At 36.8% G+C, this 26,924-nt stretch overlaps 2 protein-coding genes across 2 annotated transcripts in view; one reads left to right on the top strand and one right to left on the bottom strand.

The window, feature by feature from the left end:
• The first annotated feature begins 6,109 nt into the window (after nucleotides 1–6,109).
• Nucleotides 6,110–15,427, top strand: LOC145987341 (NADH dehydrogenase [ubiquinone] 1 alpha subcomplex assembly factor 3). Its single transcript, XM_083121863.1, has 4 exons — nucleotides 6,110–6,197; nucleotides 9,489–9,615; nucleotides 11,668–11,812; nucleotides 14,159–15,427. Exons 1-4 carry the CDS (start codon nucleotides 6,148–6,150, stop codon nucleotides 14,407–14,409), a joined length of 573 nt encoding a protein of 190 aa, XP_082977989.1. The 5' UTR covers nucleotides 6,110–6,147; the 3' UTR covers nucleotides 14,410–15,427.
• A 2,457-nt stretch (nucleotides 15,428–17,884) lies between these two features.
• Lac (septate junction protein lachesin) overlaps nucleotides 17,885–26,924 on the bottom strand; it is a 48,690-nt gene continuing 39,650 nt past the window's right edge. Inside the window, exons 4-7 of the mRNA XM_083121219.1 lie at nucleotides 26,547–26,810; nucleotides 25,141–25,280; nucleotides 23,957–24,077; nucleotides 17,885–21,592 (exon numbers count right to left, since the gene is read on the bottom strand). Of these exons, the coding sequence (XP_082977345.1) occupies nucleotides 21,571–21,592; nucleotides 23,957–24,077; nucleotides 25,141–25,280; nucleotides 26,547–26,810 (547 nt within the window). The 3' untranslated portion in view covers nucleotides 17,885–21,570. The remainder of the gene's footprint in view (nucleotides 21,593–23,956; nucleotides 24,078–25,140; nucleotides 25,281–26,546; nucleotides 26,811–26,924) is intronic.

Below are 26,924 nucleotides of genomic sequence, written 5' to 3'. Positions count from 1 at the left end.
AGGGGCATATTTTTAACAAGCTTATGGACAACAATCTCACAGATGTGGCTTTTGTAAGTGTAGGCAAATCAATCTGAGGGGGCTCATCATTTCACAGGAAATTCCCGAGGGCATTTTTACAAAAATCTTGGGTTAGACAGAGTACCACACTTGAGCAATAAGCTCATATGCACATCTTGAGCTAGTTTTAAGTGTAGCCAAATCTGCCTGAGGGGGGCTCATCATTTCTTTAGTTTATAATACCACAAATACAACTACTGGAGTGGTTAGAACAGGGCGCTACGATATCAGAGGTCTCGGTTCGAATCCCGGCCTGATGCTCTTTGTGACTGTCCCATCATCAACTTTATCATATCACCGAAAGTGGCAGAAAAGCGATGCTAAATAACAAAAATCAAATCAAAATCTTCGTAACTGCCTCATTTTCACATTGTTCTCTAGCTATGCTTCTCTGTTGCTATTTGATTTACTGCTATAAAATAATTTATGAGAATAGGTAACCTCTTTCCTTATTTTCTTAGCCTCCTTTTTTTTAGAATTAATACCCAATGATTTAGGACATATTCATCAATTTGAGGAAATACTTGTCATCCTCAAATTGTGCAAACATTGAACGTTTTTGTGCGATAAGATGGCTGGTGATAAATTTCGTTCACAGGTCACACAAGCCAAGGTAGATTTTAGTTGGTTGCGTTCGGAGGTGTAAGAACGTCAATTCAACGTCATGCCTTCCATTCAGTATATATTTATGTCTTTCAGTGTGTGTGTGTGTGTGTGTGTGTGTGTGTGTGTGTGTGTGTGTGAGTATGTGTAGGTGTCTGTCTGAAGATCTAATCAATAACACGATTATATGTAACACAATAACTGTCATATTACAATCAGAGGTGTCTATCCCGCAAAACCTGTGACGCATCCCTTTCCCAAAAGATACCACCCCTATACACGTTATGCTAGTTGGAACTGCATCTACAATTTTACGTGGAATCCAAACCATTTTGCTCCTCACAAAACTAATTGTAAGAGGCATTAGAGCCAGTCGATAAAGCGTGTGACTGCCACGCGGGGTGGATGAGCGAAGGTCGGCATTTTTCCTGCCTCGTCCCTGGATAAAACTCCTCTGTGGATCACCCAGCCCAAAATAAATAGTTAAATGGGGCAGCCATGGAGGTTAAAGACGGCCGGAGGGTAATGCTGATCACTAGGGAACGGAACTTTAGGTAAATAAATGTTGTTGTTTTTTCTGCGATAAGATAGCGACCGTCATTTTTGCCAAAATTCTGATCATACGAGCCTTATATGTCAACACAGCAAATTTTATTTTTACATAAAAACACATATTTTCCAGTTTTCCGTATGTAAATACATATCTTGCGAATTTTCATTTTAAATACATAAAATCGCTCATTGACTTCAGCTACTTGTACAGTGGGATCCATGAGTATTACCGTGCAAATTGTCCATCAGAATGTTCGTGCACTTCATTTGATTCAAGAAGAGCTTCAAAAATTAAAAGAAAACTCAAAACAAGCTGTTGACAACTTCTGCACCAGCATACATAAGAATCCATCGTATAAAAACATATAGGATGTAAGGGAAAAATTAATGAAAATAGTCATGGACAATTTGCACGGTAATACTCATGGATCCCACTGTACCTCGAAATCCTCGAATGAAAAATGTTTATTCTCCGCACCTCTTTCATATCGAGAGTGTTAGGTTTGTTTTATCTTTGAACACGCTCGCTGGCAGACTTCTGGCGCCTCGCCTACGATCCTATTGGGGGAAGATATTACCCCCACTGGATCTAACCCTCAAGTGCTAATGTCTAAATGTACAGAAATGTTTGGGAAAAATCAAGGTTTTCAAAGTTTGTGCCAATTTGCACGTTAACAGGCTTTTTAGAGATAATCGTCACAGATTTACAATGGAAAATTTGGAAAAACTATGGTGATCCACTGCAACTCTTCCGAGAAATAGCTCACTAAGAGCATTTAAAAACTGATTTCAGGTGTTTAAAATGCATGTAATATTTTGATTTTGTTACCAAATGTTTATTTTTGTCACATATTTTACTATTTTTATCACATATTTTCTTCATTTATGATACATAAAAAAATAAGTATTTCTGAGTTTTTTTAGCACATAAAGTTCCGTTCCCTACTGATCACATCACCTCAAAGAATGACCGAGATCGAGAATATGTGGGACCCTACCTCACGGCACGCTGCTATGTGAACGGGAACTTAACCTTAACTACAAGTATTAGAGTAATGAATACAAAAAACCTAATATGGACGAATTAGGTTGTGATATGCTGATTTGCGAGAAAGAAATTTAAATTGCTTTAATAGAGGTCAATGGCATAGCAAGGGGGGGGGGTCGAAGTGGGCGACCGCCAGGGGCCTCGCGTCCCATGGGGTTGATATGAAAAAGGTAATCAATAGAAGTGAGAAATAAATATGGAAAAGGCTATTTTTTGAGGGCAATAAAATTAAAACATTTTAAACATTCTGTATTTATTTGGTTTTAAATTCTAGTTAAACCTTATACGAGTAATTTGATTGAACACGTCAAATCAGGGGTGTAACATACAGGCCCTAAGACTAAGGAAGCACGAAAGAAGTAAAAATTATCGTTGTATTACTAATGTGAAACATTTACGCAAAAATTCACGATAACTTGCTTCGACATTTTCACCCATTTAATATTTTCTTGAATAGAAAACACTTTGTCTTGTATTTTCTTCCTTCTCTTGATCTTGCACTACCGATTTTACTAAGTTAACAATAAGGCACCTCCAAGAGCCACAAAGCAAGTGTGAGGTATTTAAATGCTTGCGTTGTTTTCTTCCTTCCTACCGCAGGCTCGTATAGTCGACGCGCTAGCTATGTTAACGACCGGCTGGCTTTGAAGTCCACGGAGCGCGCCCACAAGCTGCAACAATCACATTCAACGCAAAGTGTTGCCACATATCTGCTCTCCACATCTACGCCACCTTGTCCCTCCGCGCACCAGCACCTTCCCACGGTCTCTACGTTGAAGTTGCAAAGTACGGCAACAGCGTATCCGCAGTCATGTTACTGAGACTCCACGTGGAGTAGACGAGCAGAATGACAGCTGCGCCCATTGGCTGAAGGTTGAGTATAATTGGACGAAAACAAGTCGTCCGCTGTTTATCCCCACCCACGTTCGTGGCCGCGGCTGTCTTCAGTTCTTCGACGTCAACGAAGCAAACGCGTGGACCATACCCAGGAACCGAAAATGTGGAAAAGGGAAGATCCCAGTACTGTTGGATTGATTGAGTTAGGTTATTTTACACCGATTTTCTGACACTTTTGGCTAATCGCGACGATGAGGATGAGTAATGATATGGTGAAATTGATAAAGGAACACTCACAAAGAACACCCATGCCCAGCCCGGAATTCGAACCCGGGACCCATGCCGTTGTAGCGCGCTGTGCTAACCACTCCATCACGGTGGTCGGCGAAATGTAGCCTATTATGTTACGGTAGTATTGAGTACAGACATGGAATGAAATACTGCCCCTATAAGACTGCTGGTATTAATGCTCTATGGAGGAAGTACTTTCTTCCGTGAATGTACACCTAACGGCAAAAGCAATATGTCCATTACTATTTTCATTTATGGGAAGGCATAACGTTTACTCTTCGCTTCCTTGCCTTCCTCCCCCCCCCCCTCCCGGCTTTCCCTGGAATTGAGACGTCTGGTTCCAATGCAGGCTGGGCTTAATAAGTACCTTCCACATCGCACCATCATGAACAAGTCATATACACAAACGTTTTTTAAGGAATAAGTATGAAGTTGATGTAACCCTTGCCGAAAAGTTTGCATTGCGAACGAAGGGAGCAAGATTTTTTTTTTAGATGTAGCTATTTCTCTGCAAATTGGTTTGGTTTTGGTTTGAGTTGGTGTTTTAAGTCCACTTTATGCACAGTAAGGCTAATCGCGACTGGACCTACGGTTTAAAGTGGGATCCGAACCACTGTGCCATCTGCCTCCACCGGGTATCGAACCCGGGACCCCTTGATTACAAGGCGACGACGCTACGACTGCGCCATCGGGGAGGCCCTCTCTGCAAATTGTCAATTATATTAAAATTTTGATGAGTACTTTCATGGGGAGCCGTGACATTTTACTCTTTGGCGGCGATTGGGTTCAAAAACCAGGGGGGCAAGGTACGAAAACTTGGGGGAGGCAAAGACAGTATATTTCCCTTTGTAGATAAGGTTTAGCAGAGTGCAGGGTGGAAACATGGCAAAAAGTGGGGGGCCACTGCCCCCCCCCCCAGCCGCCACTGAAAAGAAACCAGTCAAATCAATACACGCCCAAATCTTTTGTCCGAATTTCCATAGAAAGAAATTTCCAAACCGTTAATTGCTTATTATTATTCTTGTCATCCCTCCACGCAAAAAAAAAAAAAAAAATCATGATACAGCGCGCGATATGGGCATCCTTGCTTACAATGACATATTTTTCACTAATTTATTTTTCCCTACCGTATAAAAAAACCTACGTAAGAACCCAAGGATAAATTATTCATTAGAAGGAACACAAGTCAAATTTAAAGATACGTGTATCCCAATTGTTCGTCGCAATATTAATTCATTTCCTTTGCAAACCGAGGATTCCCTCACACAGTCAGTATACACGATGTAAGCGAATAAAAGTGACATTCACATATTTTTTAACCTTACTGTACACACATGTCAGCATTGACGGAATTAATTAGAAAGCTCCTTTTGTAATCAAGAGGTCCCAGGTTCGATTTCCAGCGGAGGCCATCCCGGGAAGTTATTTGGTTCTCAACCAGCGATGCCAACCCTAGCATAATGGTGCTAAACCTAGCATAATTTAACTGTTTTTGGCACCTAGCACCCTGTGTTTGGCATAACAACCAAATCTAGCACAATCTGCAACCGTCGATAGATATTGAACTCAAAGGAAAGTGCTCGCAAGAAGTAAAAATAAAAGTAACTGTACATCTCTATTTCAGGAGTGGACATGAAAAGAGTAAACAGGCCCAGAGAGCCCGCCCTCCACCAACGCCTTTCATCTCTTCCGCATCTTCCTGCCATAAAATCGAAGAGGAGGGTTGGAGCCAGTTGGAGCGGCCCACCCTCAAAAGTTTGTCCTTTCCCAGCACCGACACAAGGGATCAGCCATTTGCGGTGCCTGTATTTTCGCGAGAAATGCTTAGTAGAAAGTTGGATTGACAAATAAAGCTATCGTGGCGCCCTCCTTTGTCCACAAATTTTGACCATCTTTGTCTTCAGCTTGTGTTAGGTTCGGTTCAGTCGATTCGGAAGCAGTCTCCCGCGGCGAAAAAAGCGTTGTTCCTGTGGATGATTTTAATTCTTCGTGAGTGCGTCTTTCAGTGTATGTTTGAGCGTGTGTTTGAGTGTATCTGTGAGTGTTTTTTCCTGCTTTTTAATTTTTTATATATAAAATATATTTGGAACAGTTTCGAAAAATGAGTACTAATAGCAAGGGAAGTAACTGTGAAACTCCCGAAAAGAAAAAAAAAAGACCGTGGGGATTTAAACCAGTAGCAAGGTGTTGTTGGAGGTGGAAATGGGTTAATAAGTCCTTCCATATAATGCAAAAATATGCAGTAATATATGAGAGATTTTTGTCAATTATTCACCGACCCCACCCCCTCACCCCGAGCAGTAATTAAAAGGTAATGACGCTTAACTGTGCCATGTCATCTTACCTCTCCCCACCTGCTAGAAAATAATATGTGAAGTATTTTTACAAATTTACTGAGCCACATGCCCTAGTTCGACCCTTGGTAAGGTATGGACATGTAATTATGTTTTATCCATCCCATAGTCCATAGACCATTTCATCAGTTCTTCATTCACCCTCATTGTCGTACTTACACACAGAGACCCTAAGGCAAAAAAGCGACTTAAAATAAATAGATCTTAGGGTGGGATAAAATATAACATCTAAAAATAGTAATAAAATATATTGTTAATAATAATAATAAAAAATACTGCCCTAGCACAATTGGGTGGCATTCTAGCACCATTTCACAGCTCGAACAGCACTTTTCGTAGCTAAGGGGTTGGCAACGCTGTTCTCAACCCAGAAGTTCTTGGCAACACTGATTTAGAAAAAGTATGGCGTCTTTGAAATGTTTGGGTAGAAGATGTATTTCAGTTCGTTTGAGGTAATTTTAGTAATTGAAAACGTTAACTGACGGAAGTCATTGATATTAAGAAATATGGAGGTTTACCTATAAAAAACTAAGGTACTACTTTACTATACCTGAGACACCTGGGAATAATTTCTTTCGCACTTTTTTACATTGCTAACGTACTATTCTGCATTCTGGAACACTTATTTAGGTGAAATAATTGAATTTGTTAGGAAAGTAATGTATATTTCTTACATTTACGAGTACTTACTGTTCTTTATTTCCACACACAACATGGCGATAGCTTACCGTTGATCGTTCCTTGAGGCAGAAGAACCATTGACGTTAGCCCAAAAATTCACGATAGCCCCACAAACCATCACGGGGACGAGGTATGCCTACTAGGTTAGGTTAGGCCTGTTACGTTTGGTTCCATTAGCACTCCTTTCGTTCAATTTAGCATATACGGACAATACGAGAGCGTATTGTGCTCTCATGCAGGAAGCAAATGGCGGCAGCAGCAATAGCGCGTCGGAAATAGATTTTCGTACAAAACCACATGCATTCGCATTAAAATAAATCAAAATTACATTCCCGAACATCAACAACGCTACAGAAAATGATTTGCGTAAGTACTTTCTCCTGTAAATTTGAAGAAATCTGTCTCAGGTATAGTAAACTGTTACCAAAACTAAAACATATACAGGAGGGTTCAAGTGCTTTTCTTCTTGTGTAAGGTAGATGGCAATTTTATTTCAGGACAAAGTCATATTCAAGTATGGGCCAAGTTCCGATTGTTTAATTCCGAATTTATCATGGGGAAGAAGCATTTTTACATGGTTCGATTTATAATTGTCTGTTAACACGTACTTCAAAGTTTTAGTGGTTACCTACTGTGCTATTTCTTGAGATCGGTTTTTCCCTTCCGTTTATTTGCGAGCAGCCTTTTGTTTACTGTCGTCTTGGATGCGAACTGCTGCTGCCAACTACTTCACGTGCATGGGGTGCGAAGAGGTATTTTGTCACTAAGTTCCTTTTTGTTGTTAGGTTAAGCAGATCTGGTTTAAGGCTCTTAGCATTAATAAGATATCGCAAAATCCTTTCGTTGTTACGTTAGGTGGGTCAGGTTTGTGGCTCTTAGAATTAAAAAAAACGCCCCTAAATGAAGGGCGGGACAGTCCCTTGTTTTGTGCCTGTATCAATTTTTTTGAACGTAAAATAGACGCCAAAATGTCCCTTTTTTGTGACAATGATTATCGACATTGAATTAGGCCATATTGCAATAATACATATTCCATTCATCGACAAAATATCAATATATGTCTCTATTTGTAAAGGACTGCTTGGTTGGAATGCAGTTCATATCACCATATTATGTATGTTATTTACAGAGTATTTATTTATTTAATTAGTTGGTATCAGTATGGTATAGGGAAAACACATTTCATCAAATTACAGGAGAAACTACTTACGGAACTGAGTTTCTGTAGACTTTTGAAAGCTCGTGGAAGTCCCTTCGTTCAACTTATTCGGCCGGTAAATCACACATTTTTCAACATTAATGTCTCCGATGCACAAAAGCTCTTGCCTCCATTGCATTCGACTACGTGAACCAAATGTTACGTGCGTTCAATGACGTAACCCCCGGTCAGTGTTTCCAAACTTGCCATTGTTTTGCCAGAACATGACAATTTTAACTATGTTTGCCTAACCTCATAGAACCTAACCTATCCTTGCGTTCATGGTTCGTGGGGCTATCCGTGGATGGTGTGTAGGGCTACGAGTGCATGGTTCATGGGGCTATTTATGAATTGTTTGTGTATTTATGATTGCTTTGTGGGGCTATCCATGAATGGTGTGTGGGACTACACGTGCATGATTCGTGGGGTTTTCAAACCTGGAAAAAAATACAAAATGAGTAACACGAAAGTAGGTATTTTTCGGTGAAGAAGGTTGCAACACTGCAAACCCACTGATCATTAACAACGCTAGTCAAGATTTCTCCGCCATATTGGGTGTGAGAGGAACGAATAATAATTACTTGATATGTGGAAAATTGAAGCTATTTTCGTGAAAAAAGCGAAATCCCAGCTTAAACAATGTTTCGCAATGCTCAATAGGTAAGTACGAATGTAAAAAATTACAAAATTAATGAGTGAAATGTGTTTCCCCTTTACCATACTATTACCAATTAGTTTTCAGACAAGTATTTATGATGAAACATTTTTTATATGAAAATGTGCACATTGCCATTTTTCCATGGGAACAATTCGAAAAATATCTCGTTTTGTTGTTTTAAAAATCTGGCCACTTTACCCTAAATACTTGAAACACCTGATCATGTAATATCTGGTCAAGACTTGGATGATTTTGCCTTGGGTAATGTATTATGTATACCTTTTTTTTAAGGTTTACTTGTTATAAAATAGTTTTGGGAATTTTCCTAATTTAGTACTGTCAGTAAGACTTGCACCATCCTATTATAGGTTATGTTGTTCAAGGGTATGTCACTTAATAATAAATTAAGCCAAAAGTACTTGTAGCATTTTCTGGGGAACAAGACAGTTTCTCACACCCTCGAATTTTTGTTCATGGCATACTGTAAAATGGTTATGGCATGAAAACAGATATTTTTCATGGTAAAAGAATTGATTGTGCTCAGTAGGCTACTAGGTGCAAAATGCAGGTACTGACATTTTTTTTCCACGATTTTTATTTGCCAACTTCATGTAAACAAAAATAAAAACCTGAAAATAAGACTAAGCTTGAGTGTCATAACTATCAATCATGAAATGTAAATAAGAACTTAAATGCTTCAGGAGGAATATTTATTTGACCAGGGTATCATTAGAGCACAGAAACCATGGATTCTGTGACACATTCTAATGCCTGCCATGATGCATTAACACCAAAAGTTGTCTCAGAACAGAAGGTTTATGATGCAGTCCTGGAAAGAAGAAGGAATGAAAAAAGCAGCCAAGTATCAATTGTGTATAAATTTGAATTTGTTGTGAAAGTAACTTTTGATTTTGGAGACATTTGTAGGATGGTATGCTTTTGCGCAAAAGATACGGAAGTCAATGGAAATCAAGGGTAGATGGATCTGTCTATTGTGTACATACGGAAGAAGATTGTAATTGCTACGAAATCTTTAAAATGCACCCTGAAATTATTTTGCTCCTGACTGTATCAGCAGTCAGGGTAAGTATTAATCCTTCTGAAAAGCCTAATGAATGTAACATCAACTACATACTGTAATTTGTTACTGTAGTACAGGTAGATAATTACAACTATATGATTAATTGCTGTATTTTTAATTTGCAGGCAACAGTTGTGGAGTGCACGTAAGCAATCTGTCCGTAACCATAGCTATGATCCAGATGGTAAAACAACTGTAACCATTTTGAATCAGGAGGTGACCCAAGGATTTATGATTGATTCGTATAGTCAGGTGAGTTTTCATGAATGTTTTTCCCTCTCAACGTACCATGATGCAGCAATCATGGAAATCGAACTCTAGACTTACGTCTTACTAACAACCATGACTAGGGCTGGATAGTTATGCATTTTGCGCAAATGCTTATTTTCAACATTTTTTCAAAAATGCATATTTTGCGTTGACCGTTTTGTCTTCTGAATGAAAGAAATTTCATGATGGATGCGATAAACGTGGTTTAAGTATTACCAACTAGAAATTTCCGCTCCAGATGCCGACTCTCAGTGACAGCCTGCAGTTTCTATGGTTCAACGGACATTGCTGCGTTCCGTGTTGCCATATTCCACATATGTCTTTACTCCATCTGTGTAAAATTGGTTTTGCAATGTGATCTGACAATCAAAGTGGATTTTAAAACCAGATGCAAAGAGCTTCAAAACAAGACCAATATTGTATTTGTAAGATTTACCCAATACTAAGAAAAACTTGTTCCGCAAAATTGATGAGAACGGTTTTTTGGCAAATTTTAAAAATCTGAAAATTATGAATTGTGTTTAAAACCTTTCTGCCTTCACCATACTAAAATTTCATCGTGACCGGACAACCCGTTTTAGATTTATAGAATTTCAAAGAGATCGTTTGTAAAACAAAAAAAACTTCCCTTTTTTTTGTTCTCACGACGATAGAAAATATGAGGCATACTTGAAAAAAAAAATTGGTTAGCATAAATTGAATTGAATAAGCTAAATTTTGATGTAAATCTTTCTTTTTGTAGGTCTATTGGTTAATTTTTAATTGCAGTCCAAACTGATCTATCTATAATTTATAATCCGATAGTAGGCTAGGATTTTCATGACTGCATATTTTTCTGGTAAGGGTGGTATTTCTGAACTGCATAGAGAGTCATGTCATGAAAACTAATAAAATGAAGGTGCTTTGATGCAAATGTAATCATTTTCTATATCAGAGCATATTTTAATCATTTCTGCTCATATTCAGTATATTTTTGCTGTCTTAAAGTATAAAGTACTTCCTTTTACACCTGGCTATTTCTGAAATGGATTAAATGGTCTATTCTTGTGTCAGTCGAAGTAGAAATAACCATTTCTAAGTACAATGCCTTGTGGGCTGACAATAAACTGTCATTTACATTTGAAAGTATGCACAAAGCAATCATCGTACATTGCAACTAAGGGCTCATAATGTGAACTAACAAGTAATGTGTGAAAATATGCATCATGTTACATTTATATTCTGAATAAAATAGTCATACACACTTTCAAATTCCATGTTTTTACTTGCTTCTCCTCTGTTGTTACCTTTACATAAGTAATTTACCCCATGAAGAAAAACAATCTATTGACAGTAAGAAATTTGTATTATTGTGAGGGCACATTTATGGAAATTTTAGGACATAAGTGCATTTTTTATTTTGCATAATTTTGTCATTTTGAGGTCATACTACTTACTTCTAGCACTCAAAATGTTGGTACTTCACAGTTCTAAGTTATACATGTAACTCTATTTCCACAAAAAGTGGAGTTATGGAACTTGTGCTCTGAACCCCTCGTATATGTTAGCAAATGAGATAATGCTGAAATGTCTGTTTTTTTTAATTGGATTCTGTGTTGGTTTTACATAAGGTTAAAAAACATAAATTAGGATTTATCATGCAGATGCTATTAATACAAACATCTGGTTAAACAAAAGGCATTTGTAGTAAAACATGTGAAATCCATAGCTATTCATATATCATCGATCAGTCAGCTGATTAGTTAATTTCATCCTTTAATTTACAATATTAAGTTATTAGAACTTAACACAGTACCAATTAATATCAACACTAGCAGGCAGCAAGTCAAAAGTGACAATATTTTATGTAAATTCTGTGCTACATAATTCTGAAGAGTTGATTTATGCTTGTCTTATACACAAATTTGGTCATTTAAATTTTTGTTATTGCATGAAAATAAGTTTCCAGCATGGATGTTCTATATTAATTGCCAAATAGCGCCAACAGTTTGATGACCACTTTAAACCCTGGTGTCATGAGATCTTTTTTTCCAGCTTGGTTTCCGTTTAAACAATGGAATGTTCGTGATTGGCCCAATGGCTATCTTCCCAAGATCTGTTCTTAGTTGGAATGTTGAAGGAGTAGAGGATATCAACGAGGAATCATTATCACTCTTCTCTCACCTGGAACCAAAAATTGGTAAGCTCTGATAATTTTGGAAAGTGTCGCAAGCATTTTTTTTTTAATGTGGATATTAACCCATTAGCTGCGGCAGAGCTATATATAGACTCTAAAAATGGGCCTTTTTCATCTATATATAGACAGTATTTCAAATTTAATGGTTCTTGTATTGTAGTAAGTCATTTTTATAGACACCACTTGTTTGTGCTATTTTTAGTCTATATGGGCTATTGGCAATCAAACAATCCATTGTTGATGCTTTGTCGGTTCCTGAAAAATATTTTTTTGCAATGTGGAATTAGAGCCGCCGTGGTCTAGTCAGTAGGGTGTCACACTGCCACGTGGGAGAGACTGGTTCAATTCCTCGGGTAGGTATTCTAAGGTCGGAATTTTGCTGCTGCATAAAGTGGCTCTGAACTTCGATTGCACTCTGTGTTTGGCATAATAGTAAAATCCAGCAGCTTCTAAAAAATGGGTGTCCCTGGGTAACAGAAATTGAATTCTAATGAAGATATTTTGAGGAAATATATATTTTTAAAAATCTCCAGATCTTGATTGTACTTATCCAGGGACTTGTTTCAATCAAAAAGAAGTATGCCGACCAAGGGACAAGCTTTTACAGGCCCTGGTCCATCCTCTTGTTTTTATCTTTTCGTTATCCTCCCCGACTTAACAAGTGAGAAACATTTTATAGAAGGAAATCGGTAGAAAGTTAGGGGTCACAAATAAAACAAACGAACGCTGTTACCAGTCCTCGAATTTTCTTCATCTTTAGCAAACGCTTTACTGAACCCATTTTATTGAATGGTCGAAATTCTTAATGTTACTTAACTTAATAAATACTCAATAATGCAGTTCACAGCTCCAAAATAGCTGCATAAATTGAACTTAAAACTACTACCGTCATCAGAAAATGATAATCATAAATTAATAATAATTGAATAATAATAATAATAATAAGCCCTATCATAATTTTATCGCATTTAGCGTAATCTAAGAGTTGAAACAGCACTTTTTCTTATCAGGATGTTGATATTGGCAGAACTGTCCTCATTTCACATATGACAGGCATGGAGGGCCTGCAGCTAACATTATAAATGCAATGGCTAGTACAAGATACAAGCGATACATGTTACTGTGTAATTGAACGCATTTTCGAAAACTTCCCTCGGTCTGTTTACCATAACTTCCTACACCCAAGAAAATCCACGAGTCGCCACTGCTTACTCTGCCACAAAAGAATCACAATTATCTACACAATATTCAAAACAAACCACACTAAGATTCACTTGAATCCACTAGAAGGAATTCTAAACATGTAAATTTTCACAATTTGGAATATCACAGAGGTTTTTGAAAATGACTTCATTGCCAGGCCTAAGGTCCAGTGGAGTCCCATTGATAATCCTGATTTGAGAATTAAAGTGGGAAATATTGGATTGTGTGCAGAAGGTGTTTTGTATGGTTCTGCGGCTGCCTGTGAACAGAAAGATGATCCCCAGTTCTTGCATAGCTCATGAGGAACCATTGTTCTAGTAGGAAATCTGAAGACATCTATTTTATACTATTTAGTGTATCACTTTTGCCCCTCAAAATTATAACTCCTTCCCACAAAAGATAGTCCAGCAACATTTAGTGCAAAACATAATTCTTAAAGTGTACAAAAACATTCTGCTATTTAGTCAATTTTGTGAAAACAAAATTGCTACAAATTAAACAAGGCAAGTGTACTCTCTCCTGGAAATTAGTGTAAATCATTTCAGTTTTTAAAGAAAAGTGCTTATTATTTTTATATTCGCTTGTTAATTGGTATTCAAAAGAATAACCAGATGGGTTAGGTTGAAAATTGAGTGTAAAATGCTGAAATCAGGTCGGAACGTTTCATTAAGTTGCATGAAATTTTAAAAAAATGAACAAAGTGTGTTCAAGGCTGCCTGCAGAATATTTTTCTCTGGGAGGGGCAGCAATGCTTAAAGTGAAGGAAACTTGGAGTGAAGCTTTTCCCCAGTTAAGAGAATTCTCATAGAGCATCCCCAAACCTAGGATAATTTGCATAGGCACTTAATCTGCTGTCTTTCACGACATCTCTCTCGTCTGTTTTCATGCTACAATTTCAAAATTTCAATGGTATAGTCTTTACAGATGCCTCAGGGGGGCACTCCCCTATGCAGGTGCCTTTCGCTGTGGTGATGTTAATAACAAAGTAGAATAGCTGCCTTTCAGTACAGTAAACAAACAGACAAACACAATGTATGTCAGTATAGCTCATGAAGTTTCCTACAAGCTATTATGAAAATATTATTGGAACTTCCAGTGCAAATGCATGTGAACTAATGAAAATACTTTTTTTTTTTTTTTTTTTAGATATATTGGTGCTTGGCTTTGGCGATCCTGGAAGTAAACTTAACAAAGACGTGTACAAATATTTACTAAAGCACAGAATAAGTTTGGAAGCCCTACCAACAGAGAAGGCTTGTTCAACCTTCAATTTCTTGAATTCAGAAAGTCGATGTGTGGCCGGTGCCTTCATACCACCATTTTCAATCAGGGCAACAGAAGATGACATTGCACAAACAAAGATCCACCATCGGAAGGTTTGGGAGTTAGAACATTAAGCAAATGATCTTAATGTAGTGATGATTTGTACATAGTTAATATTTATGACCAAAGTTATAACACAAATGCCAATAAAAAACCCAAAATAAGAGAAGTAAAAACCTTTAAACTGTACCAGATAAATACACTCGTAGTTTGAAAGAAGCATGCACAAGAGACAAATTTGTAAGTCGTACACTGAAGAAAACCATATTAAGGTCCTCCAACAGTAGCTTTGGTTATGCGCAGAATAGTTCCTTACAGTAATATTATGCATTTCCAAGCTCCTTATTGCTTTGTTTGCAATTATGGTGTTTCAGACAGGAAGGAATATATGGCTTGGTGAGTGGTAATTCCAGAGGCATTACTTTCATGGGCTTCAACTTTGGTGCAGGTTGTGCTTTGTTGACAGTTTGTGCCCGAAGCGAATTCATTTTCTCCTGTATCTCCAACCTAGCCTTTTCAGCTTCCTAATTCTTCTGTTTGATTTTCGTATCAGATTTCAAACCTTGGTTTTGCCCTCTTCTGTGTTCGATTTCTCTTTGTTAGGTGCAATAACTCAAAACTATTGGTGCCTGAGCTTTAAAGATTCTCGCTGCTGTTTTCTCAATTCTGGGACAAAAATCTTGGAAAATGCTTTTGCAAGAATAGGCTTTGGCATGGTTGCACGTTCTGTCCTGGGGTCTGATGCAGTCCTGTTCCTCTCAGTCTTCTGTTGAAGCTTTTCTTTGCTTCTCGTGGTTCTGGCTTCATCTTGATCTTCAAATTCGAGAAGTTTTCTCATACGGTGCATTCTGTGAGCATGATTATGTGGTAAACCTTGGTCAAAGTAGTTAGCAGCATTATAAGCCATTCTGCACTCTAGACTCAAAACTACTCTGCAAGCAACTTACTGCAGCACCTTCGAGAGGTTTTCCAGTTATCTAAATAATTTACCGAAACATGAATGCAAAATCCTTGATATGTACATATATTTGTTATATAATAAAGTGAGCCTTTTACCTTGACTGTATATAAATCCGAATCACTATTTTTAGTTCACCTTTGAGGACACTGGATGATGATAGAAACCTGTAAGTATTTTAAAAAAGATAGAGGGTTTAACCTTTTGCCGCCCAAGGCCTTTTCACATGTAAGCCTCTATTGCCCGAGCCGATTTTGAGCAAAATGCAGAGTTTAAATTAAATGAGTGTAGATCGAAGACTAATTGCCCTAGAGAGATGAGTGATATACCGTTGTACGCGGAATGAACCAGAGATTCAGACTATATGAAATTTTTGCAAATTCGGCGTATATGTGGCGGGGGGGAGGGGGCTAACTCAAAATTCCAAAATTTCGGGGGGAAAAATTTGGTTCCCCCACCCTCCCCCCCAAGAAAAAAGTACATGACAGTGTCGACATGCACATGGAAATGATCGCTGACATGTAAGGAACACAAAAATATTTGCATTATTATCATATGACCAATGTAACTTGAGTTGTACCCCCAAAAGGAATGGTCGGCACGCCACTGATTCAAGCTTCAAAATGCAGCGGTACCTTGAAATGACTATAGCTCAGAAACTAAATGCCCTAGAGATATAAAAGATATACCGTTGTACGCAGAATGAATCACAGATTCAGACGATATATAATTTATGCACATTCGGCGTATACATGGAGGGGGAAAGGGGGGAAATCCCTTGAAAATACTTTTTTAAAAAATGGGGTTTCACCCCCTCCCCCACCCACCTGAAAAAAAGGATATGAAAAGTTCAAAATGCACATAGAAATTATCGCTGGCATGTAAGAAACAGAAAAATATTTGCATCATTGTCGTATGACCAATGTAACTTGAGTTGTACCCCCAAAAGGAATGGCCACTGATTCAAGCTTCAAAATGCAGCGGTACCTTGAAATGACTATAGCTCAGAAACTAAATGCCCGAAAGATATACCGTTGTACGCAGAATGAATCACAGATTCAGACGATATATAATTTATGCACATTCGGCGTACATATGGAGGGGGAAATCCCCTCAAAAATACTTTTCTTAAAAAAAAATGGTGTTTCCCCCCACCCCGAACAAAATGTCAAAATGCAAATTTGGTGTATATATGGAGAGGGAAGGGAGAAAACCCCCAAAAATTATTTTAAAAAATTGTCACTTCACCCAAAAAATGTCCTCGCACTTGGGCACAAAATGACACCTACGCACAACATTCACGGACAAAAAGCTAGAACGTAGTAAAAAATGAGCGCCAATTCTTGCAGCTGCTTGAAATTCTATTTTTAGACAATGCTGGGTAACCCCTGTTGCCACTTGTGGACACTTGTGCTAAAAAAAACAAAGGTTTCCTTCAGCACGCTTCAAAATTCCATTCTCACAACGCAGATTCAACAACCAGTGTTCCCCCTCCCCCTGCTTGCACCCTCACAGAAAACTTTCAAACTTAGCAAAACTAAAATCAGCATTTGCTTCTCTTTGACCTCCATGGCAGTGGTTAGCACAACATGCTATGATGCTAGGGGTCCTGGGTTTCAATCCTGCCCAAGTTGTTCTTTGCGAGTCTCTCTTCATAATGTCAACGCTCATCCAAAAGTGGTAGAAAAACAATGGGTAAATAAAAATCGAATGCATAAAGATCAGAACACAGCCTGAGAGAGGATTATACATGCTGTAGGGCCAGATGCCAGAGCCTTGTTAGCCTGCACAAATGCAGTTTATTGTGGTGTACTATGTGGAAGTGAGGTTGACACTTCTGCCTTCAGCAGAGTTCACTCCATACACACTGCACAGACAGGCAAATTAAGACAGGAATTACAACTGTGTAGATTCTCCCCACAGTTATATTCGTTTGCCACCTTTTAGAACCAAAATAAAAATGCAGCACAGGACACAAAAAATGTGGTGCATTCTTGGGTTTCTTGTCTGCATTATGAAGGGTATGGAGGAGTAGCAGCAGTTGGTGCTTCACTGCGAGAGCCTTTTCTCACCTTAATCCTTGTCCATTCCATCCTTGACAGTGCAGATTGGAAACCAGAAGTATGCCTAATTTTTGAGTTGCTAGTCCTGTCTAGTTCGCTGCACTTTTGACACTAGGTGTAGTGCAGGTGTATCCCAGTGTCAGGTTGGTGCAAGGAAATGATCAAGTTCAGAAGATTCACCAAATGCCTGTCTGCTGCTTTAAACGTTTATTTGATGAAGTTAGTGTGCACCACACATTACACCTCTCCAGACCGTAGTGCAAACACCAAATCAACGAAGTAGACAAGTCTGTATTGCACTGTGTAACCAGCTACACACACAAAAAGTAGTGAACTAGACAGGGCTATTATGTGCTTCACTTTCAGTACAGCAGGAGCAATTTTAAACTAGAATGCTGCATGCAACATGATGTCTCAGGGTATGGATATTTTTGTGTGCATTCCTTATTTTCCAGTTTCAGTTTTCAACTTATATATTAATGCTCCTACATCTGTAATCTTAATATATGAAAAAAATACAGCAGAATGTGAGCTTTTAAATATTTTTATTCTTATACAAACATCTTTAGAAAGGTTAGGCCTGGTTCGGTGAGCTTACAAAAAAATATTTCCTGGAGAAAGTTTACATTCCAGATACAAGAAACAGAGAGAATCAAAGATAATATAATAGGTTTACACTATTGTTGTTGAAGGTAAGGAAAGCAATTGCCTGTTTTACAAACACCCAAATTTTAACTTTGTTCAAAGAGTAGTTTCAGATGCAAGTAATACTTTACCTCTCCATGTGATGATTAATGGGTTTCTTAGGTCTGCACCATGTTGATTTAAAGTGCTGGGAACCAGTTGAAAAATCCACCGGAAACCTAAGAATGTTATTTATGTTATCTGCATGAAAGTAAAATTGGGCTTGATATGCAGAATGAAGTACTTTGTATAGCACACAGTACAGACTTGCATGGTTCTTTTTGCCTGGCTCACTGGACTACAAATTATTTTAGCACTTAATATTGAAATATTAATAGGCAAATACCAGTTTTGTTCAGATTTTTACACAGTGCATTCATTGATATGGTATTTTTGACTTGTGAAGTGTGTGGGTCTAATATAAATTACATCACACTGAACTAAAATTGTTCACCCAGCTCGAACACATACGATTATCATTGGCAACACTAGTAATTTTTGTATTTTCAGTCATCGGAATAATAGAAATACAACTAATATACTTAATTGCCTAGCCATTTTATTAGACTTTGCATTCAAGATAATCTTTGAAAGGGGAAATTTTAGTCTTGAAGTTTCTGGGACTTCTTAAAAATTTCATTTTTGTCTGCCGTGATACTAAGTAGTTGAACTTTATTTCTGTTATTCACCATCAAACTAATAATAAAAGGAGTTTTCCTAAGAATAGGATGCCAATAATATGGAGGAAAGAGTCAACTTACCACTTTAACCTCCCTAATGCACATGATTAAGTTTTAGGGAACAAAAAAAATCAGCAGTATTATTTTACACTGGAATCAAATTCTTTCTTTTTCCATGAAACTGTTTGTGTATGATTTGAACCACTGATAAATAATTTCTTGGAGAAAGTGAGTACTTGAGCTGATTCCAGTATATTAGTACACAATTGTGACTGGAAGGTTTTGCCTAAATGCACAATTATAACTGATATTTCAGAATGAAGATACATCAATATTCTCCTTGATAACTTGAGATAAATGTCCAGAAAGCCACAAAAAACATTAGATTCTGTGTTGAGTTAATTTATAATGAGCTCAGCAGGCCATCACAAGATCCATCCCTCCCTTCTCATTGGTTGTATGTAGTGAGCTGAGAATCAATAGAAAAAATATAATACTGGTACTTGAGGCAATGATTTCCACAAACATTGATTTAAATCATACTCGAAGCATCAAAACAACATGATTTTTCTTTGAACCACATGTAAATTAATATTCACAACCACCTCTATTTACATCACGACAATTTTTTTGCTCACGCCTTTGTCAATGTGAGGAACAGGCAAAAATAACATTACTCAACAACAACAAGCACTACATTAGTATAACAGTGTGTTCATTTCATTTACAGAACTACACCAAATTACAACATTATGCACTTTTGTTAATATCACATGAACAATACATCAAAAATACTCACAGTACAAATATCCACTTGTAAATACATTATGCAAATATAAAAAATGTGGAGAATACTCTCAAAGGAGCCGAAATATTAATGTAAAAAAGAATGTACACAGTTACAAGTACAAATATGTCTCACATATGCTTTATATACAAATTAAGATCAGTACATTGAACAACAATATGTTGATATGATCCATAAATGTTTAGTAGACCTGAGAACAATTATTAGAAAGTAACATACACTGCCTTGCCTAAATATATAGTTGTTGCATTCAGATCTAATATAATAGAGATATTTCATTTTTCTTTTATTGCATTGTCTAAATTCTTTACTACATACCAAACATGTAAAAATAGTTTTTTTTTAACCAGCAAAAAATTGTGTAGAATATAAATATATTAATCCTTTTTTTTTCTTCAAGCCTATAAAATTCATATGCTTTTGGTAATATAATTAACGCCTCACTAGAGATTGCATTTTTGTAGAAATAACAAACTTTTACACAAATTAGTCATGCAAGAACTTTAATTAATGTAATTATTTCTAAAATGTTTTATTGCTGGTAAATTTGCATACAAATATGACCTTAGAAATAGGCTGCTCTTGTTACATTATACAAGGAGGTTTTCATACAAGTCTTCGTCAACCTTGCTGTACTGCTTCTCATGAATTCAATCACTCTTCGAAATAACTAGATTCTTTTGTATCCCCACTAATATAACCATGTATTGTAAAAATTACCAAATTAATATGGCCAAAATAAAGATATTTTTGCCTGAATACACAGTTGGAAATCCTGCTTGGAGAATGCAATTTTCCACTCTGCATGTCATTCAGGAAATAGCAAGTTTCAAATACTATGCTTCATCACACTGAGTTCTACAGATTAATCGATACCACAGATCTACTCAGTACCAAGTTTTAAGCATAAAAGTTGTATTTTCCTTAGGTAGATTGTTTTGAAATGACTTGTAATTGTTCCTTTGTTTAAAAAAAAAGTTATCAGAGTTGTAAGTGTATCCACAAAGTTGTAAAATGTACTATAACCCATATTTATAACAGAAAACATCTGTTTGAGAAGAAATCACTGGCACCACACAATTGCTTAGTGAAGACATGCACCAAACACCTTACTGTATCACTTCAGAATAATAATACTTAATTACAATACCTGACGAGACTTATAATCTAGGGCCAAGGTTCCCACTGACCTAGAAATGCTGGAAAAATTAGGGATTATTATGTATTTGCAATGAATATAAACATTTTTCACTAATTCTATTTTTTCTAAAGCAGATGTTCATGTGTAAAAAAAAAAACAACTTAAAAGTTTGGTATTACTTGTAACTGGAGCAGGAAGATTTCATTTTCCACTCTATAAATAGTGAAAGTAATTTAAAGCATTAATTTCCATCTAAAAGTATCTAGAAAAGTGGGAAAATATGTTTTTTCAGGATATGTGGGAACCCTGAATAATTTCTTGTAATACACGATACAATACAAACTTTAAATCTTACAAGGCAATCCAAGTTTAAAAAAAAAAGGTTAAAGCAAATCAGTTTACTTTCCCTTACTTTGAACACTAATTTTATGTTCGGCATCTGGAATGTGAAAATGAAAACCTGAGAAATACAAAAATTTCCAACCCAAATCTCACTTGCATTATTGCATTTGCAGTCTTCAAACTTGGAATGCTACAACTTTGGTTTACCACAGTAAAAAAACTACAAAATATGGAATGTAAATAATATCAGCAAACACTACTATAAGAAATAAAAATGCACATGGAATACAAAATACGGTCGACACTGCACAAGCTATAATACAAAAATATCCATGATGTGGATACAGTTCTACTATTATGATAAAACTTTACATCTCTTCAAACATGATATGATACTAAAAGGTTTCATCTCAAATTGGAAGCGAAGGCTTGCCACAGCATTTACACCAACAGCAGGATGTTTATAAAAACAGACACAATGCTTGTTACCACAAGCGTGATAAGCCCACAGTGAGAGATGTTGCTACTGCCTGCCTTGTACTTCAAGACTCCTGGGTATCTAATGTTGGGGGTTGATATTTCTGCAAGAAAGAAACAGTGTGCTTTTTTGCATTAGTGCAAAATGACAATGCAAACAAAAAGTCACACATTGTGTGGTTACATTGAGACTTACACATCAAAACCTGGACTCTAACAAGAAAATTGAGCATGATGCAAGAAAGCAGAGAAAGATGTACGGAAAGAACTTCAACAGGAAAGCATGAGAGAACTAAAAGAGAGAAAGAATGAAAAGAAAAAAAAAAAAGTAGGTAAGGCTGAAGCTGTAGGGGAACAAATTTGGAGAAAGTGGATGGACGGAGGACAGCAGAAGATGACAGAACATAGTGGATGGGCCTAGCAAAAGGTAAGACTGGTGGATAAGTATGTATAGAAAAGAAAGAAAGGGGGAAAAAGAAAATAAGTACACTGAAACAACATTTTAACCCCCCTCCTAAATTAGGATATAACATTATATTTCCACATATAATAAATAGTGTGACAATTCATGGCCACATCTTTCAAAATGTACATGCCGAAATGATTCTCATAGTTAAGGTTACCAACACAGGACCCATACTGAAAGGGTGTGTAAAAACAAACTTTTACACGCTAACACCCAACAGTGATATATTTTATATATTCTAGTATACATTAATATATTTTTAAAAGTAATACAATTGTAAATAAATTACAGTTGCTTGTGAAAGGACCATGCAGCAGCTTCGTTAAAAATATTGAAACAAACAACATGAGAACACTGCAAGAAACATGTTTTGTAGGAGCCAAGATTTATATTTAAAAATTATATACAGTTGAAACTGTTTTATACGTAACTCAGTTCTGTGTAATTCTGTTTCATACGTAAATTACTGCAGGACCCGGCAAAATATAATTTAAAAAAGTGTTAATTAAGCCTTGTTTGTACGTAATGCATTTATACGTAATTCAGTGTTATACATACTAATTTTCATAAAATGCAGTTGATTTGTAAGTAACCAATCTACAAAAGTATAGATTTCTTGTGGTTACAAAAACACAAGGTGATTTTCAAATATGAAACAGGATAGGTGGCATGGCTGTGTCACCAGAGAGGCGGCAGAAATCAGAGGAAAAAGACTTTCTCCAGTTGCTCAGAACATGAGATGCATTTTCCTTTGTACCTAATTGCAATACAAAACTACTCACGTTAAAAAGATGCCGATGCAGTGTTCCATTATAAAAACAACAGTGGTTCCTTCAGTGAACGTAATTAGTTGCTATTGATCGGCATGGAGAACAGAAAGATGAAATGTTACATGCATGATCAGAAAGCAAAATTTATGCAGGAAGTGGATGCTAATTCACAAAAAAACTCAAGAATCTAACTTTTAGATTCATTAATTTACCACTTCATGAGAGAAATAACCGTATTACGAATATCTTGTTCCTCAAATAGATACAATTATAGTATATTAATAATGATACAACATGGTATAAATCTGATTTGTAAGTAATTGTCAGTTATATGTATTATTTTCTCTTCATCTTGAGATATGTATAACTCAGGTTCAACTGTACATTAAATTACCTGCAATTGAGGTGATTAAGTGTTACACTGATATTAGTGCTAAGGTGACACTGTAGCCAGTCCTATCTTTGACATGAATTTCTGAAGCCATTATGGGCAGCTGGTGGTTGCAACCACTTCTCCCTGCAGGCAATATTCTGTGACAAACAGCGGGAGTGGGATGAATAGAAACACCACTGCTGTCAACCATGCTTACCAAAACATAGATGTCTCTCCTTCATGTTCAAATTAAAAACTTTCTTTACAAAATTTGAATGCACTACAGAAAATTGTCAAAGAAAAAAACAATATAAACAAGTCTCCCCAATACTGTGGAAACAAACACAAAAAATAGGTTCAGCTTGAGAGCTTTACGCTACTTGTTTCCAATACCAGATTACCATTGAAGAGGATATGAGAGCAAAATTAATGGGCGTAATAATGGACTCGCATCTGTAATCGAAGATGGCACAATGCATATGTTTATTAAACACATCATATACTTATACCAGAGCCATCGTAACTTCCAGTGTGAACCCTCCACTTTCACCTAGGCTGTTGTGTCCTGGGGGAAGTAGGTGATGCTATTAGTCAGGTGTGGAGTTGACTAATTTGCCAAAGATTTCTTGAAATTTGCATGCGGTTTTATGCTGTTGAAGCCAGGAATGACATCGGCCAGACTTTAATACTAAAATGTTTATTTTGATACATGCACATATCCACCACCACTTTACTGATTAATGAGCTCCACCCTAGAATATAGTACATACATTGTATCTGTGCACCAGTATTTTAACTCTACTACCAAGCAAACAACCACAATATCTTACTGAAAAAGAAAATTAAAAAGCTACCCTACCGATGCAGGAAAACAAGAATACACAACAACACTAATGGCATGCTTGTTGACACGTGGGCTGCAGCGCTAGTTCCGTATCTCGCTTGGCCGCAAGCTGGTGGGCACACGGGGATTACGGTTTCTGGAAGCATAAAATTAACAACTCATCAAAAGAAGCTAACAAGAGCAAAAAAAAAAAAAAATAAATAAATAATATGCGATGCCATGCCAGGGTAGAAATTCATGTTCTCTTCTGTGTATATATATATATATCCCTGATTTTTGTTCAAATCTCCTTGATTCTTGAGAAGACAGGGCAAGGAGAACGATACTAAAACTTCAGAAAGTTAAAAATTCATTTTAAAAAATGCAGTCTTTTCTTTAATTTCCATTTCAAGCTAGTTTTTGACTTTCATATCAACAGCACAAGACAGTGAAAAGGATGAGAATAAATCGTGGAGTTTAGAGAACATAAATTTTTCACCTCATTAAAAGTAAAGAGCTACAAAAAAAAAAAAAATAGATTTACCTTTGCATTTGCACTATTACAAATTAAAATCAACACCCTCTGACAAATTCCAATTCTTTTTCCAACTATAAAACCAACTAAATTATTTACTGGGTAAAACAGAATGTTATAATATTCATGTCCCATTATTTACATACTATCATCTGATTTGCAAAGCAAACAAAAATTTCAAATCTATCGCTTCTACTTAAAAGAAATAGTCTTTTTCAAGTTCGTACTATGTAAATACAAGAAAAAGATTTAACCACATGCATCGAGACATGCCTAAATATGTTACTCTTCAACAAATACAGTAATAGTAATTTACAAACCTATTGAAAATCTATTATTGTACAAAAATGAACTGAAATCAAACACTTTAGAAGGAAACAACATTACAACTAGATTTTGTAAAAATGTTGCATCTAAGTAAAAGATAAACAAATTTGAAGTTGTTTGAAACATTAACATTTCAATCTGTTGCATGCTGTGCAAGTCTTATCTGGACACTGTGGATTTATTATTAACTATTATTATTTCCATATGTAGATGCTGAAAGTTGCCAACTGTAGATTTTTGGCCATTTTATCAAGCACTATGAAGATCCCAGTTCAGTTGGACTTTTCAGGGACTTAGACTGTTTGGGAAAGAAACATATTATGAGTTAGTGCTTTGAAACAATCTCAACAGAACCTACCAAAAAGCTCCAATGTCTGCTCTGCTGTGTCCAATTTATTTGCTGCTCTACACACGTAGGTTCCATACTGTCTTTTCTCAATGGTGATGACACGAAGCGTGGTGTCTGTGAACTCGTCAGCAGTAGCAAAATGGGATATGCTATGGAAAGAAATTAAAATCATCAGATAAAGCAAAACTTACACCACATGTCATCATTTCACCAAGTAGCAGAAGTTAAAAGGTTCAGTTTTGGCACGCACTAACTTACTTTACTCAAGCTTTCCCCACATCATGTGGCCTTCTTCATTAGTTACGACAAGAAGTTCTGCTATTTAGTTAAGTTATTATGACAGTAGAAAACTTCTTACATCATGTGTTGGCAACATATTTGTTAAAGGCATTAAAAAACACACAAACAGCACGACATCTTCCGGCTGACACAGCGAGTAGCGCCAGAGGAACTTCAACTGCATCCCTTCCGTCGCCCCTCAACCAGCCCTGATGATGATTCCGAGATGGGATTGAAAGCTCGGAAGAACTCCTATCGTGCTGTTTGTGTTTTTTTTAGTGTTTTTAACATTATTAGTTGAAATTATTTTAAGAACTCATCCCTTTATAAAATTACATCTCTTGTGTGATTATTTATGCCCATTTCAAGCTACCTACAGACAAGTGACTACAGGTGACATCTCCTTGGACATGAGGAAAATAATTCAAACTTAACTACAAGTGGCTAGCAGCAGCTTCAGCAACTTCGAAAATATACAATCAGCAGAATACTTCTATCAAGTGATGTTATGATGTGGCATACTAACTGTCTGCTATGCAAGCTACATTAACAGCACTAAACCTAACCTACCTTACATATTCACATGTTTATTTCTGCTATTAGATGCATATATGAGTAGGTTAGGACTCTCTGATGCAGAACCCATTTCGTAGAGCTGTTTCAGTAGTTACTTACGTGAAATTTAGAAGATTTCGCACTTCCGCATTGCACAATTTAATGGTTCAATCCTATTAATTCACAAAAGGGTGAATGAAGACAGTGGATCTTCGAAATTAATAGGATTGAACCATTAAATTGTGCAATGCGGAAGTGCGAAATCTTCTAAATTTCACGTAAGTAATTTTAAACCGCGTTTACCGCAACCATCATGAACTGTTTCAGTAGGATATAGAATCAAGGAGTCCTGGGTTCAATACCTGGTGGAAGCACATTGTACACTGGTTCTGATTTCACTTTGAACTGTACATTCAGTCCCAATTAACATATGTGTGCATTAAGTGAACTTGAAATAACAAATCACACAAACAGTACAATATAGATCATGTTAACTCAGGAAGAAAAAGGAGGAAAAACTGATACCTCTGAAGAATACCAACAATAAAAACCATCAGCGGAAAAAGTACCCAGCAATTTACCTGTAATGCTGATTATTTGAGAGCTGTATACCATCCTTGATCCACACTATTGCAGGAGGAGGGTAGGCTTCAACATGACACTCGAGATCCATATCATACTGAAGTGCTTGCCCCAAGCGTGGTCGTGGAACAGTTATCACAGGAGAAAACTCCACCTCCACTGCAATGTTCCTCCTTGCTCCCTTGCCAACTCCATTCTCCGCCACGCAGTAGTAGGTTCCCCTGTCGTCCTTCTGGATCCTTGGGATTTTCAAGATGTTTCCTCTGCAAGAAATTGATTGCAATCACTCACGGTTCCTTACTAAACTACAATCTGTGGTGCAGCAGCTCTTTGAGAACAAGGGTTTGCCAAGCAGTTTTGAATTGAGCTTCCCAATT

The sequence above is a fragment of the Lepisma saccharinum genome, chromosome 4 (genome assembly GCF_977018435.1).
Source record: "Lepisma saccharinum chromosome 4, izLepSacc3.1, whole genome shotgun sequence".
NCBI classification, from domain to species: domain Eukaryota; kingdom Metazoa; phylum Arthropoda; class Insecta; order Zygentoma; family Lepismatidae; genus Lepisma; species Lepisma saccharinum.
Note: the sequence above shows the minus strand (reverse complement) of the source record. Positions and strands in the feature narration are given on the sequence as shown.